The sequence below is a fragment of the Heloderma suspectum genome, chromosome 1 (genome assembly GCF_057233095.1).
Source record: "Heloderma suspectum isolate Gila_16-S chromosome 1, 16-S_ref, whole genome shotgun sequence".
Classification (NCBI taxonomy): Eukaryota; Metazoa; Chordata; class Lepidosauria; order Squamata; family Helodermatidae; genus Heloderma; species Heloderma suspectum.
Window position 1 is genome coordinate 335,090,750 of NC_139458.1, and position 14,402 is coordinate 335,105,151.

A 14,402-nucleotide genomic window follows, 5' to 3' on the forward strand; every position below is an offset into this window, starting at 1 on the left:
GCGGGGCCTGACTAGCGGCTATAGGATTGCACCTTTATTTATTTATTTCATCTTCACCCTGAGGGTGGAACTGCATATTACCTTGGCAAAGGGGTGTTCTCAAACATTTTCTGAGGGAGTGTGATAGATGGCATTACATCTACAAGGAAGAATTGGGAGAGCAGGATGGGGAGATGCTTACCCTTCTCACAAACAGGATTCTCTCTTGTGTTCCCTAAGGCCATTTTGTCCAGCAACCTCAGCTAACTTCTGGTTTTGGAGACTGGCTGGAGAGAAAAACAAACAAACAAATACAGAACACTTTAAATGTTTCTGTGAGGATCATTGAATCAGTGGGTAGGGGAAGGATTTGCCACTCCTCTCCTGCCCACCAGGTCCCCCCAGCAACAGCTTCCACAGTTCCTGAATTAGCATTGCGAGACATTTCTAGGCCAATCACTAAAATATTAAGTGTGGCGTTGATGGTTTGAAAGCGCCTTCACCATCTTCAAAACACAAGGATTTTAATATCCTGAACTGAACAAACTCTGGAAGTACTAGCATGCTCGGAAAAAGCCAGGATGCTTCCTCGTCTTCCCACCAATCTCCAGAACATTTTGCAAATGCTTTTAAAGTGTTCATGAGATTGGGGGGGGGGAAGTAAAGAGGTATGTATATTCTTAAAAATGCATAGACACCACTATGCTGCTTTATTTTTATTTTTTTTAAAGGCAGACAGCTCATCTAAAGTATTAGGTAAGGTTCAAGATTGATGGCAGCTCCAGTCTTTAATTTTCATATGTCCATGTGTGTCATTACCTGCCCTGGGATCAATTTTGTGAAGGGCAGGGTATAGAAAGAAAGAAAGAAAGAAAGAAAGAAAGAAAGAAAGAAAGAAGTTGTGAAGCTGGATTCACACTGTGGTGGCAAAACAGCCATGGCTGCTGTTAAAAACATTACATCATTCTAGAGTAAAATCCATTGTGACAGCCATATTAAGGCCTATTTATTTCAATGACACCAAAGCCTTATTATTTGTTATTTACAACATTAAATGCTGCTCCACATCTAGACAGATGCCGGAGTGGCGAACAATAAAAGATAAAAAGAATAAAACACCCTATTAAAAAAATTGTTTTTAAAACAGAGTACCAAAAAACCTATGGCTAGCCAATCAAGAAAGGCTTCAGGAGGTGCCAAAACGACACAATGTTGGTGGCTGCCTGACCCCCAGAGGCAAGGAGTTCCATAGAAAGGGGGCCACCACACTGAAGGTTCTTCTCCGGGTGGACTCCAGTAAGGCCATAGGTCCATGCAGGACCATCAGGAACATACCATCTGATGACCTCAGTGACTTACATGGGTGTTCACCACTCCTCATGCTATTAGAAGCTCCTGCTGGCTCCACCTCCAGTGTCCACTCATTGGGGAGAATGGTCTGGAGCAGGGAGTTCTATGCTCTATGTGTGTAGGCTCCCCACGTGATTCAGAACCCCGTGCATAGAGAGCCAGTGTGGTGTAGTGGTGAGAGTGACGGACTGGGAGCCGGGAGAGCCGGGTTCTAGTCCCCACTCGGCCATGGAAGCTCACTGGGTGACTTTGGGCCAGTCACAGACTCTCAGCCCAACCCACCTCACAGGGTTGTTGTTGTGAGGATAAAATGGAGAGGAGGATGATAATGTAAGCCGCCTTGGGTTCCTTGCAAGAGGAAAAAAGGCGGGGTATAAATGCAATCAATCAATCAATCAAGCAATCAAGGTTCTAAATCGTGTGAGGAGTCTACTCATGTAGAGCAAGCTCCCGACTTCAGACCTTCCCGTATTAAATATGGAGGTCAGTGGAGCTGAGTAACAGAGATGCGATGAAAGGGGTGGGCCCAGTCAGTGAAGCTCCACTCTTCCTCTCAAGCAAGTCTAATACTGTTGGGTGTGTGAACATCGGCACTGAAGAGGTAGGCAACAGTGACCTCTGGATGTTTTGGACTACAACTACCATAAGCCCCAGCCAGATGGCCAATGGGCAGGGATTCTGGGAGAGGTAGTCCTAAATACCTGGGGGGCATCAGGTTGCTTACCCATGGGCTATAAGGACATAGCTGTTGTAAACCTTAAGTGTACCAGAGTACTTCTGGATTGCACCCACAGATCTTAAGTTGACTATGTCCTTAAAAGCAGAGGTGAGGAACTACTTGATCTGCCCAGGGGGCAGAATGCAACTGGAGAAGCCCCTCACAGGCCAGCTGCCAGTAATGGGCAGTGCCACATCTCAAAAATGGGTGAGGTCACTGCCAGTATGCGAGGCATTGAGTTTGTCTCCTCAAGGTGACACCAGCTCAGTGCTTCATGGGCTTCACCTTCCCAGAGCTGGTGCCAGCTCAGTCACAGCTGGTTTCCCGCACCCTGCATTTTCCCCCATCTGGGAAGACCAGAAGCAGGTGAAGCCCTGACTGAGCCTGTGCCTGGAGAAGAGGCTTAGTCACAGCTGGCTTTGTCCACCCCACACCTTTCCCAATTGGGAAGACTGTGGGGCAGACAAAGCACTGAGTTAGAGGAGCTTTTCTTTAGGCCTCATGGCTCAGTCAGGAGTCAGCTTCATCTCTCCCGCCCCCCCCCCTGCTGCCCCAAGGGAAAGGTGAGGGGGGAAACAAACCCCTAAGGGGGAGATCAAGGTAAGGAGTTGTGGTTTGTAGGCTGGATTGGGAAACTTGTGGGCAGATTAGGTCTGCAGGTTGGAGGTTCCCCACTGTTGCTTTAAAGGATGTTATTTATTTTTATTAAGACTATTTTTAATAATACAGAAGTCCTGTATTATTAGGGTGTAGTGAACCAAGCTAGGAGACCAAAGTTCAGAGTCCTGTTCAATCATGAATTCTGTGGGTAACCTTGAATATAAAAATATCTCAGTCTAACCTACTTCAAGTAGTTATGAAGTTAAAATGGGATAACCAAATAGGACATTAAAATTGGGCGGGCGGGGGGGGGGTGGGAGGGAGAGAAAATTCTTGTTTCAGTAATTGAAGAAGTAATGGTTTTGCTAATCAGCTTCACTCCATGTGATCAGAGTTTCATCCATCACTTTGTCGGTTCCAATCCATCACGGTAAGAAATGAACTGGGCCTTATCGAATTCAAAACTTACATCTTTCATTACTTTGGGGCAGTAATAATAATAGAATCATAGAATAGTAGAGTTGGAAGGGACCTATAAGATACTTATAATGCTTAGAGTTTGTATCACATTCCAGAATTTTAAACACTTCCCATACATCATATCTTTGTAAGCTGTACAACAATCCTGTGATTTCTTAATTTCATATTAATTTAATTTATTAATTTAATTTCTTAATTTCATGTTGCAATTGGAGCACCAAGACTGAGAGTAGCTTGCATAAGGTTGTCTACTGAGGTCAAGGCAGAGCTGCAATTCAAACTGGAAAATTCCTGATTCATAGCTCAGCCTCTTAACCCCATCAGGTCCCACCTGCATCTATCTCTCAAATCTCTCAACCTGTCAACACAGTCCATCCCAGTAATTTTGCTGACAGTAGCATCATTTAGTTCCTTTTAGATGTGTTCACATGACAGTTAACACCAGCTAAATAATTAGCAGTGGAGGCACATGCAGCTTGGGTAATATAGGTAGGGGGAGGCACTCTTAATGCCAAGAGCCAATGTAATCTGGTGGCTAAAGTTGAATGCAGGTCTTCTCAACCCAGCCAAAGTGACAAACTCATTTTGTGTGACACTGAGGAAGTTTATTGAACTCCACCTCTTCTTCCTATTCTCTGTCTAACCTGTGAAGAAACATAACAGTATCATGCCACAGATGTCACCCTCTCTTAATCTCAGCCCTGCATATTTAAAATCAAAATAATGGCACTTAGCGCACTGAGTTGTTGTGAGAGCAAAACACAATACATTTAAAAATCCTATATAAATGAAAAGTAGCTATTGTAGAAGTTACAATACATGGCACACCAATTTCTTCTTCTATTACTATATGAGTGCTGATTCAGATGAGTATTTTTCTGAGTTTATATTTTCAGTTGATCGTCAAGTATTTAACTTGTCATAGAAATGATTCAGTGTGTATCCAGACAATTATTTAATGTTGGGTGAACACTTTCTTTAAAGAATGCTGCACTTTGGCTAATGATATGTTGGAGATATGTTGGTGGACATGCATAAGACATGCATCATTTTGTGTCACCGCAAAATCTGGCGAAGTGAATGAGCCCTTGAAGAGCATTGCAAGTATGATTTTATCAGACAAAATCAAAGGAGGCCAAAAATTAAGGGAGTCTTGTAGATGGGTTTGAAGTGACTTATATTTAAGGTGTTTTTATAAGTGATGCTAAGAATGCCCTTTAGCCCTGTCATTTGTGAATGTTGTTAATATGGGGAAGAACACAGAAAAGAAAGCCACTTTAAAAACAAATGTACATCCTAGGTAAGACAAACAAAAATAATTAAATATTTTTTATTTTTTGTTAAAATGCCCTTTTATTAATCACATTCATTTTAAAATACATTTCTTTAATATTTGGAGACCATTCTTCACCTTAAAAAAGCACCCTTGGGCAATCTGTTTATACTTTTCCAACCACCTGATAGTCCACACTGATTAAACTTTCCTTTATGATCATAACAACTCTGATTTCACTACCCTTGAAAGAAAAGTAATTACGACGACGATAATGACGATTAAATAACAGGAACCTAAAAAAATAGAGATTTTAAGACAGGTCCGTGCTTCCCTTCAACGTTGCCATTACATCCTCGGAGATGCTGATGCACCTTGACGAGGCTGCTGCTGCTTTCGTGGATCGGAGCGGGGGTGGGGGAGATGCCCGCCGCTTTTTCTGCTGCGGCTTTTCCCAGGGGCTGAGGCACAGCAGAGAAGGGAAAGAAGAACAGCCACCCCGGCGGCGGCGGCGGCGGCGGCGGCAGCACAAGCAGCAGCAGTTTCCCCTTTCCCCAGCCCTGACTCTACGGGCGCATGCTCACTTGTGCCCGCAGCCCTGGACCATATTTGTCAGGACTACTCGAGAGACGGAGAAAAAAAAAAAGAAAGAAAGAGAAAGAGAGAGAGAGAGAGAGAGAGAGAGAGAAAAGGAGAGGATTTGGGGGGGTAAGGAAGCGGCTGGTTCCGATCTGGTTGCTAACCCGTTCCCTGCAATGCACAAGGCTGAGGATGGCTTTCAGCGGGCTGCCTGCGCTGAGGATGAAAGTTAGAGATAAAGGGCAGCAAGCAAGCGCACCTCCTCTGCCTCCCTGATTAACGGGGAGGGGGTGGAAAAAGGGACGCGGGGGGAGGAAGCGCCCCACTACGGCATCCAGCGGAGGAGATGGAACTTAATCTGGGGCAAGTGGCCGGATGACTCCGAAGTGGCCGAGGAGTGGGTGGGTCAGGGGGGATCCTTCCTAAAATCCGAAGTCCGTGAGAGTGAGAGAGGAACAAAAGAGAGGGGGGGAGGGAGAGAGGGGGGGGAGGGAGAGAGGGGGGGAGGGGGTTGGGAGCATTCCCCCCCTTTCCCCCTTCTTCCCAAACACATGACGGGGATTGGGGCGGCGGGAGGAAGAGGAGGCAGAAGTGGCAGCGAAGCGAGGAGGGCATTTCACCGTCGCCCGCATATTGACGGGCGGCGGGGCGGGGCGGGGCGGGGCTCGGGGGGGGCGCGGCGGCGGTTTCGCGGCGTCCTGCCCCGCCGCTGGGGAGGCGGCCGGCGGCATTCTTGACACTCCTGGAGGGAGCGTTTCGGGGCGGGGGGCGGCCGGGGGGCGCCGCAGCGGAGAGTGGGGCGCCGCGCGAGAGGGGCGGCTCGCGCGGAGGGGCCGCCGCCGCCGCCGTTTTGTTTATGGGCTTTTTCCTCAGGAGAGGGGGGAAGAAGGGCTGGCAGCGCGCGGGGGGAGGGACGGGAGAAAGGACTTTTCCCACCCAGATTTGGCTGCAGCGGGATGTACCGGTTGAATGTGCAGCGTGCGTTGTGTCTCCCCTTCTGAGGAGAAAAAAAAGGCCTGTTCCGACCAGCGCGCAGCAGCAGCAGCAGCGAGCTTCTCAGGGTTATTTATTTATGATGATTATGATGATTGTGATAATCTGCCCCCTCCTCGTCTCCCTTTTGCAGCTCCTGGACTTTGTGGCGTGCGTGCGTGCGCGCGTGGCGGGGTGTGTGTGTGTGTGTGTGTGTGTGTGTGCGCGCGCGCGTGTATGTGTGTGTGTGCGCGCGCGCGCGTCGGCATATAGAAATATCATACTGAGCTCCCCAATTCCGCCATTTTGGGCAAACTTTGCACACGCACGCACACACCACACGCGCCGAGAGACGCTCCTGGCAGTTTCTAGTGGGAGGGAGCCCGGGAGCGGGGCGTAGGGGGGAGTTCTTGATTCCCGTGCTTGTCTTTCACTGAGTGCAAACATGTGTGGGGTGGGGATTGGGATTATTTATCTTCGGGGGGGGGGGAGAGAGCGCAAGTGGAACGTTGGCAGCAAATCCCCCCCCAGTCGTGAGGGACGCGGGGTTTGTTTTTGCGTGTGTGTGCGCGCGGGGAGGCGTGTTTCCAGATCTAAGGAAGATGGTTCGTGTGAATGGTGCTTGCCAAGCCCACATAGGCGTCTCTCATAATCTGGAACTTTACTGCCCTTTCGCCTACAGCTCCAGCGCTTCCTGTAGCGTAGCTCGTACAAGCGATAGCTGTATACTGACACACTTGTTCTGAGCTCCTCATGGCGAGTGGGTAAGGCGCTCGTCTAAAGCCCCCCACGAATGAGTGTGTGTGAACTAAGGCCTGCTGCGTGGTATGAAGAGGTAGAAAATAAACGTGTTTTGGGAGGGGGGCGGAATCCCCTGAAGCCCCCGCCGCTTTATTCACACGCGCGCACAGCAGCAGGAAGTGTGACGGGGAAAGTTTGAAAGGAGCGAGCAGAGGGGGGCCCCTTCAGAAGTGTCTCCTGAGGGTAGGTGACGGTGGGGCCAGGCTGAGACCAGAGCGTGAGAGAGAGAGACGCCTCCCCTCCAGAAGGAGGGCGATTTTTCTCTAAGAGCGGGTTCTGGAGCTCGGGAAAAGAGAGGCACCGAGCAGAGGGGCGGCGGGGGGGGGGGGGAGAGAGAGAGAGAGAATCCAGAACCGTTTCTCCCCTTGGAGGAGAAAACGGCCTCGGGCTTTTCTGAAGGGGGGCAATGCGGGAACAGAAGGGTAAAAAAGCAAGTCTTGAGCTCGTTTTAGGCAACCTCCCCTTCCCGGATTCCGTCGCAGGCTCCATGAGAAAAACGGGTCCCGGTTAACAAACAAGAGCCTTTCTCTCATTATGCAACTTCCTCAGGCGAACACCCGGTCTCTTTCTTTCTCTCCAAACGCATATTCCTATTGCCCGCCGTGCCGCTCTCGCGCCACCCTCTCCAGGGGCATTTCCCTTCAGAGAAAGTGGAGGCGGTGAGAACATTATTTCAGTGCCCCGCACCCCGGAAAAGCTGATTCACGGTACTTTTAGCTTCTGACGAGAGGGAAGAAGCTAACTAAGAGGTGGCGGTGGGGAGTCCCCATCGCAGCCTGGAGCGCAGTTTGGATTTGGTAGGTTTGCTGTGGTGGAATCGGGACTAGGAGAAGTCGCACGTTAAGGGCCCGCAGCCCTCTTCTTGGCTTTTCTTAATTTTAGCGATGGGGGAGATGCGGGGAGAGGATAAGTGTCCTGAATAATCATACTATTTCTCCAGAAAAGTTTCAAGTGCAGCAGCAGAGCAGATATATTCCAAAATTGGCCAAGGAGGGACCCCTACTGGTGGAACGCAGGTATCCACCCTAGGGAGGAAAGTTCAAATTCTGGCCTCCAAGTTTTGCAGTGATGGTATTTCGGGGTTTATGAATTGGCAAAGTTATATACTAACAGAAAGATTTCAAGGTATGCTTTTATTTCTCCCCTTCTGCCATTTCTGTTTTTACAGTGTTTCCTGATATATATCAAATGTAGAAAAGTAATGAGCGTTTCTTTTGAAAGTTACAAGGTTAAAGTTTAGTTAATGATCAACCTGTTGAACACATCTGATAGTTGTAGACAGTTGTGGATGTGAGTTTATTCATCTCTTTCCTTTTTCTCTTTCCACTTTGGTTCTCCACTAGCATTAAATTGGTCAGTTTCATTTTTGTTTCTAAAACATTTCTGTTGATACAGGATGACCTTAGGTAGCATTTGGTTAAAATAAGTGTTCACTGAAGAGTTTTATTATAACTAAAGACACCTCTTTTGTGGCAGGCATCTGCTATGTCTTAAAGCTTCTTCTTCTAATGGCAAATGTGTTGGTTGCTAGGAGCTTATGACATTAAGATAATAAGAGGGTCTGCACAAATTAAGTTCAAATGATTCTAAGGTTCATTTAGGAGATTAGAATATATAGGCAGTCATGATCTTTTAAATTATGTGGATATGGAAAATTAGCCAGATTTCCTAATGACTTATGTAATAAGAATCACTGGCTTGAATTTGTTCCTGGAGTAACCTGAGAAAATATTCACAGGTTTAAACAAAATTCCATCTTCACCACATGTTGTCTTTATGTGTAAACAAATATGTCTGCAGCAAAAAGCCGTGCACCCAGGTGCCTGTTAAGAAGTTGGGAATTTCCCACCTCTCCCAATAAACATGGAGTGGTAGAGGAGGAGGGACCATGAACACTTGTCTGTGTATAGCACTTGTCCTGCATTCTGGCAAGTTTAAAAAAATAAATATTCCACTATCTTTGGCAAAAATGCCCCTTTCCGTACCTCACCCACCAAGTGAGTCTCTGCTTTTTCGGTAAGAGTGTCCTTATCCTAGATTCAGATAATTACAGGATAGCTGGAACTCATCTGCTTTCTAGCCATCATGAGTGGAGACACAAAGAACCCGAGGGCCTCTTATGAGTTGCTCAGCACACACACACAAGCCTCTTCCATGAGCTATGAGTGGCATGCATGGATTTCAAGTATGACTTTCTCCTTAAAAACCCATGAGATTGGCAACAAGGAAATAATAGGGTCTGTTTATTTTGAAGGGGGGAAACTCATATTTGAAATACGTTTTAAGTGAATGTGTAGCCAAGTTGGTTTTCTGAATAGCGTAGAGCAATGAAGGTAGATATCTAGAGCATTGGTGGAGGAAGCCTTAGGATGAATTTGATCAAACACAGGTTCGAATCCACTTAAGGCTTGTTCTATGGCAATGATGGCAGTGAAGTTGTTCTTCTCTGCTATCATTGCGTCAGCACAATGTTATCCTATGGAGTTGTTTTGAGTAGTAAAAGGGTTACATATTGTAACCCAAAAGCAGTGAGGATTCTTGGCAACCCACTGTGATGAGTTTGCAAAACATTTTGCTGATAGAATCACTCACATCCACTCCAACTTGGACTCTACTTTGAGAGCAGACTCTGGGGTGGTGACTGAGGCAGCCACCTGTCCAGTTTTTCATAGATGAGTTTGTTAGTTCCATGTCCATCCTGGCTGGTATAAGCTCTCAGAGGAGAACTGGTGAGATGGATGGTAGAGCTTTTTAAGTGCTTCTTTAAGGAAGACTTGTCCCAGTTTCTTAAAAATAAGCTATTGTGAAACTATTGTTGGGAACAAAAATATTCATTGTGTCAGATCACTCTAGATCATATTCCTTTCTTAAGTAAGTTTCTAGAATGAGTGGTGGCAACTCAACTCCAGGCTTTCTTAGATTAAGCTGATTATTTGGATTAATCTGAAACCAGATCTTTTCCAATCTGGTTTCAAGCCTGATTTTAGGACAGAAGCTGCCTTGGTCACTTTTGTGGACCACCTATGCCAAGAATTGGACAGGGGCAGTGCACCCCTGATGGTTCTGCTGGATCTCACAGCGGCATTTAGTACCCATGACCGTGATATCCTTCTGGGATGTTTGGCCAGTACTTGGGGGCAGTTTGCAATGGTTCTGGTGTGCCATCTGCCAGATTTCTTTAACAATAATGTTTTCAGATGGTCCAGATTTCTATACCCTGCCATATTTCAATACTGGGGTAACAGTTTCTGATCACCAGGCCATCAAATTTTCTTTTTGTTTGTTTGTCAGAATTCATTACACTGGGTATGCCTAAGCAATTCTAACGGGAAAATGTTCCCTGATGGCCCAGCTGACAAGCACCTGTATCTATCAGAATTAATTATGCTCTTTGTACCTGTGGTGTAATACTGAGCATACCTATGTACCAACCTCTACTATAAAAGCTATCCCTCCGACAATAGCATATATCAAGTTTCAAACTAAGAAAGCCTCCTCTGCTCCCCCCCCCCATTGCCGACACAACTTTAGCTACAGCACAGTGTCAAAATAGGGAGGTTAAAAGTCACCTTCCCCTCTCCTGAGGTGAGTTCCATAACAGTCCAATCACATGCATGACATAATCTAACTCTTGTTGCTGTTTTAGGTTTCTGATAGCAGCACAGGCAGCATAAGGGCACTGACTGCAGTGGGACAGACTGAGCATGCTCTTTTCTTGCCAGGTCTGTAGGTCTTTTGCACTTCTGCAGAATTTTCTTAGTAAATACAATTGTATTTGTATTTCAGACTTATCCAGGTGCTAAATAACATAGAACAGAATCTGATCCTTCTTTTACAGAATTTAGATTGATCTTGTCCACCTTCTGAACAGGGCGACAGGGGGGACTTGTGGGCCTCCAAATGTTTCAGCCTACAACTGCCATCATCCCTCACCATTGGCTATGCAGCTAAAGCCGATAGCAGTTGTAGACCAAAACATCTGGAGGGCCACAAGCCTCCCCCCCCCCATAGAGTAATGGCATCTGATAGGGTCCAAATCTGGCCTTTTGGAGTTGCCCAGGAGCTTATGCTCCCTTTCCCTGGGTCAACCCCTTTCACCCAATCACCTATTGTTTGATAGTTTCCTGGGTTTTGTGCAGTTTTTTCCCCATTCTAAAAGGTTGAAGTGCCTCTCCTAGGGCATAGTTATTGGAAGTAAAAGCTGTAAGCTAAGATATGCTGGTATTTTGGGAATTCTTTTTTTGGGGGGGGCACCACCACTGGAAAGTGGCCCCTGAGAGCGTCTCCAAAATTGAATTTGGCCCTCGGGCCGAAAGAGGTTCTGTACCCCTGGGGTAAGGGAAAATGATGTTATACTGGCCCTAGTTGGCTGTGTACTCCCAGAACTTGGTGCTGGGGGTCTACTGCACCATCCTGTGGCCATTGGTCTGTGGGGTTCCTCAGGCTTGATTCTGGACTTTATGCTTTTAAAAATCTACATGAAGCCATTGGAGGAAATCATCTGAAGTTCTGGCTTGGGTCTCATCACTATGCTAATGATACCCAGCTCTATCTCTCATTTTCAACTGATGCCAAGGAGGCTGTTGAAGTCTTTAACACACTGATGAATTGGATGTGGGCTAACAAGCTGAGGCTCAGTTATGACAAAACAGAGGTACTGTTGGTTAGTAGACAAGCTAATCCAGGATTGGAGGTGCAGCCTGTTTCTGATGGGGTTGCACAACCTATGAAGGATTACAGCTTGGGGACGCTACTGGACCTGGCATTGCTTCTGGAGGGTCAGGTGGTTGCTGTGGCCAGGATTGCCTTTGCCTAGATTTGGATGGTGTACCAGTTCCACCCCTTCCTGGAGACGGTAGATCCGGCCACAGTGACCCATGGAGTGTTTATCACCTGCAATGTTTAATGTACTTTAATTACTGTAATGTGCTATACAGTACCTGGGGCTGCCCTTAAAGCATGATCAGAAACGGCACCTTGTGCAAAATGTGGCAACTGGATTACTTTCTGGTGTGAGCTTTGCTGACCATATTACAGTCCTACACCAACTTCATGGTGTTTATTCTTACCTAAAAGGTTTGGGGCCAGGATTTCTCAAAGACGGCTTCCTGTATGAACCTGCTGGTAGTTTGGGATCTGGTTCAAAGGCCTTGTTGTATCTCCCACCATGCTGATAGGAACATGTAACATGGTCTTTTCTGTGGGTTCACTCTGACTGTGGAATTCCCTCCCTAAGGAGGTTAGATTGATCTAATCTTTGTTTAGTTTTAGGTGGGCTGCTAAAACATTCTGTTCTGTTCAGCTTTTGAAGGATATTAAATGTGATATGTTCTTAAATATGGTTTTTATGCTCTCTGATATGTTTTTAAATATGAGTTTTCTCTTGTTCTTAATTTGTTATTTGACATTTTATTGTTTAAAGTCTTAAAACGGTATGTTGGTTTGAGGGCCCTTTGGAGCAGAAAGGTGACTCCATAAATACTTCCATAATACTTAAATTTAAGTTCAGTCTCATTTCAGCTTGTCTGCAATTCTGGATATATATATATATATTTTTAAAAAGGAGCTCCTCTCAGCTTGTGGCACAATTTATTTAAATGCTTCTAACAATTTGGATGTTCTAGTTCCTCCATTTATCAGCCTTCTTTTAGTTTCTGCACAATTGGGGGAGAAAAAATTTCTTAATTGTTGTAAGGAAAAATATCTCTATCTGGAAGTTATAGTAGGGGGATTCTCTTCCCTTTGTGTTTTATTGGACGACTTCTAGTTCATCTTAGCTGTTGACAGTGCTGTGAGTATTGATGGTCTCTTATGGGCACTGTATCTTCCATTACTTTCTACGGTATACAGTATGCTGTTAAATGAATCAAACAATGACATTAAGATAGCCTATTCACCTATTGTGACATATATGTTGGGAGGTTTACAGCTGTATTTAGCTTACGTTTATAGCAGAACTGTCATTTTAAAGTCAGCTTCATTTAATCTCTTTGATTCTGAACTGTGTATGGGAAGTTCTGATCATTTTTAGTATTAAAAAGGGACTGTTTGAATGCAGCGTGCTGTTTATTATGCCTTATTTAAGAGCTTGGTGCTTAAGCTGTTGACTTTGATTGCATAGGCTTCTCCTGATGCATGTTGACAAAACAGTTTTCTGATTGATTGTAAGAATTCATTTCCATTAACACATCACCTGTTTTACACCATCAGGACAGGTAGTTTTAATAGAGGCATTGCGAAATATAGTGATTAATGAGGACTTGGAAAGGATAAGCAATACACTATCTCATTTAATTCTTCAAGAACAAAGTAATGAGCTGAAGCCTTAATAGTGCAATAATTCAGGAAATGAGATGTTTCAAAGGAAAATAATGTTCATGTTAAAATTATCTTGAAGACAATTACTTGGAAATCTGGTTCTTTTGGCATTTATTTCCAAGTAAATGGAAAGATCAGGCTTGAACTGAATGCCAAACCAGTGTGGCAGAAGAGGATAACTAACCAGAGGAGATTCAATAGCAGAATTTATCATGCTGGAAAGAATGGTTAAAACTTTCGTTTGGGGATCTTTTTCTCCCTCCTCCCCCATATATATGATTTTAGTCCTAATAAAGCTTGGTAGAAACTATTTATAAGGCTGCAGTAATATGCTACCTGCCTGAAAAAAAACCTCCTTTAGGGCTTCTCTCCGTTGCGTGACGGTCTGTCTAGTTTACTGTGTTTCAGTGCTGAGTTGAAGTTGATTGCATGTTAGCTGGCCTGCACTGAAAAGTTATTGGAACCAAATCAGTGTTATTGCAGTAGAGACCTGTGGTCAATTTTTTCTTTGGAGTAGACCAATTTCCCATTACAACTTCAGTGCTACAAAAATGTGTTTAGAAATCCAGTGTTAACCACTAATTCAGTTATTGTAGCCCACCTGTGTGAATCTGTCCTGGTTTTTTTTTTTTTTTTTGCTCTAGATCTCTTTTGTCCTCACCAAGAGATTTGTTTCTTTTCTTTGTTTAAAAGGAACAATATAGGAGGTTGGCCAATAATGCTGCTTATACATCCCAGGGGGCATCTTGCTTACCTAACATAAGCCTAGGGCATCTGGACATAATAAAGAAAGAAGAAGAATGACATTTATGGTAGGGAGAGCATATCAAAGGTAAATGTGTTGTAGGCATTGAGGGCCAAAACTGCATCATAATAAAGTGGGACTTAGGGGCTACAGTATCCACTACCCAAGTCAACACCTTGTCCCAAGTGTCAACTAAGTCTTTAACAGAATAGTTGACCAAGTCAGCAAAATAATACCCCACGGCTGTTTGAAAACTATTCAGATCCATAATCGTTCAGGTTTTGACCCATTTAATAGGTCCATTACCCCTGCAGATACTAGTAGTGACTGTCAGTTTGTGATTCAACCAGATAATGATTGATGATTCATTTAACCAGATAATGAGTTGTGGACCAGCAAATGGTGCCTTCACCCATAGATAACTTCTTGCTGATCAAAGGAGAGACCAACTCATGGCTAGTGTGACCAGCAACATGTACTAAGCCAGACACACACAGACACATCTGTTTCCTGGCTGCCAGGAACTTCAGAGCCACATGGCCCTAGTGAAAAAATGCAAACTCTTTTTGAAAATTCTTTACGCCTAG

At 45.1% G+C, this 14,402-nt stretch overlaps 1 protein-coding gene across 9 annotated transcripts in view; it reads left to right on the forward strand.

The window, feature by feature from the left end:
• The first annotated feature begins 4,982 nt into the window (after nt 1-4,982).
• Nucleotides 4,983-14,402, forward strand: part of L3MBTL3 (L3MBTL histone methyl-lysine binding protein 3) — a 107,416-nt gene continuing 97,996 nt past the window's right edge. Inside the window, exon 1 of one of the 9 annotated variants that reach the window (XM_084827499.1) lies at nt 4,983-5,108. Coding sequence is in view for 4 of the 9 variants with exons in the window: in XM_084827491.1 (XP_084683617.1) it covers nt 5,949-6,040 (92 nt within the window). In the remaining 5 variants the exon portion in view is untranslated. Of the gene's footprint in view, nt 5,381-5,891; nt 6,041-6,540; nt 6,936-6,995; nt 7,550-7,800; nt 7,878-14,402 lie in introns of those variants that run through there. The other 8 variants (XM_084827493.1, XM_084827492.1, XM_084827491.1 and 5 more) reach the window with 8 other exon arrangements.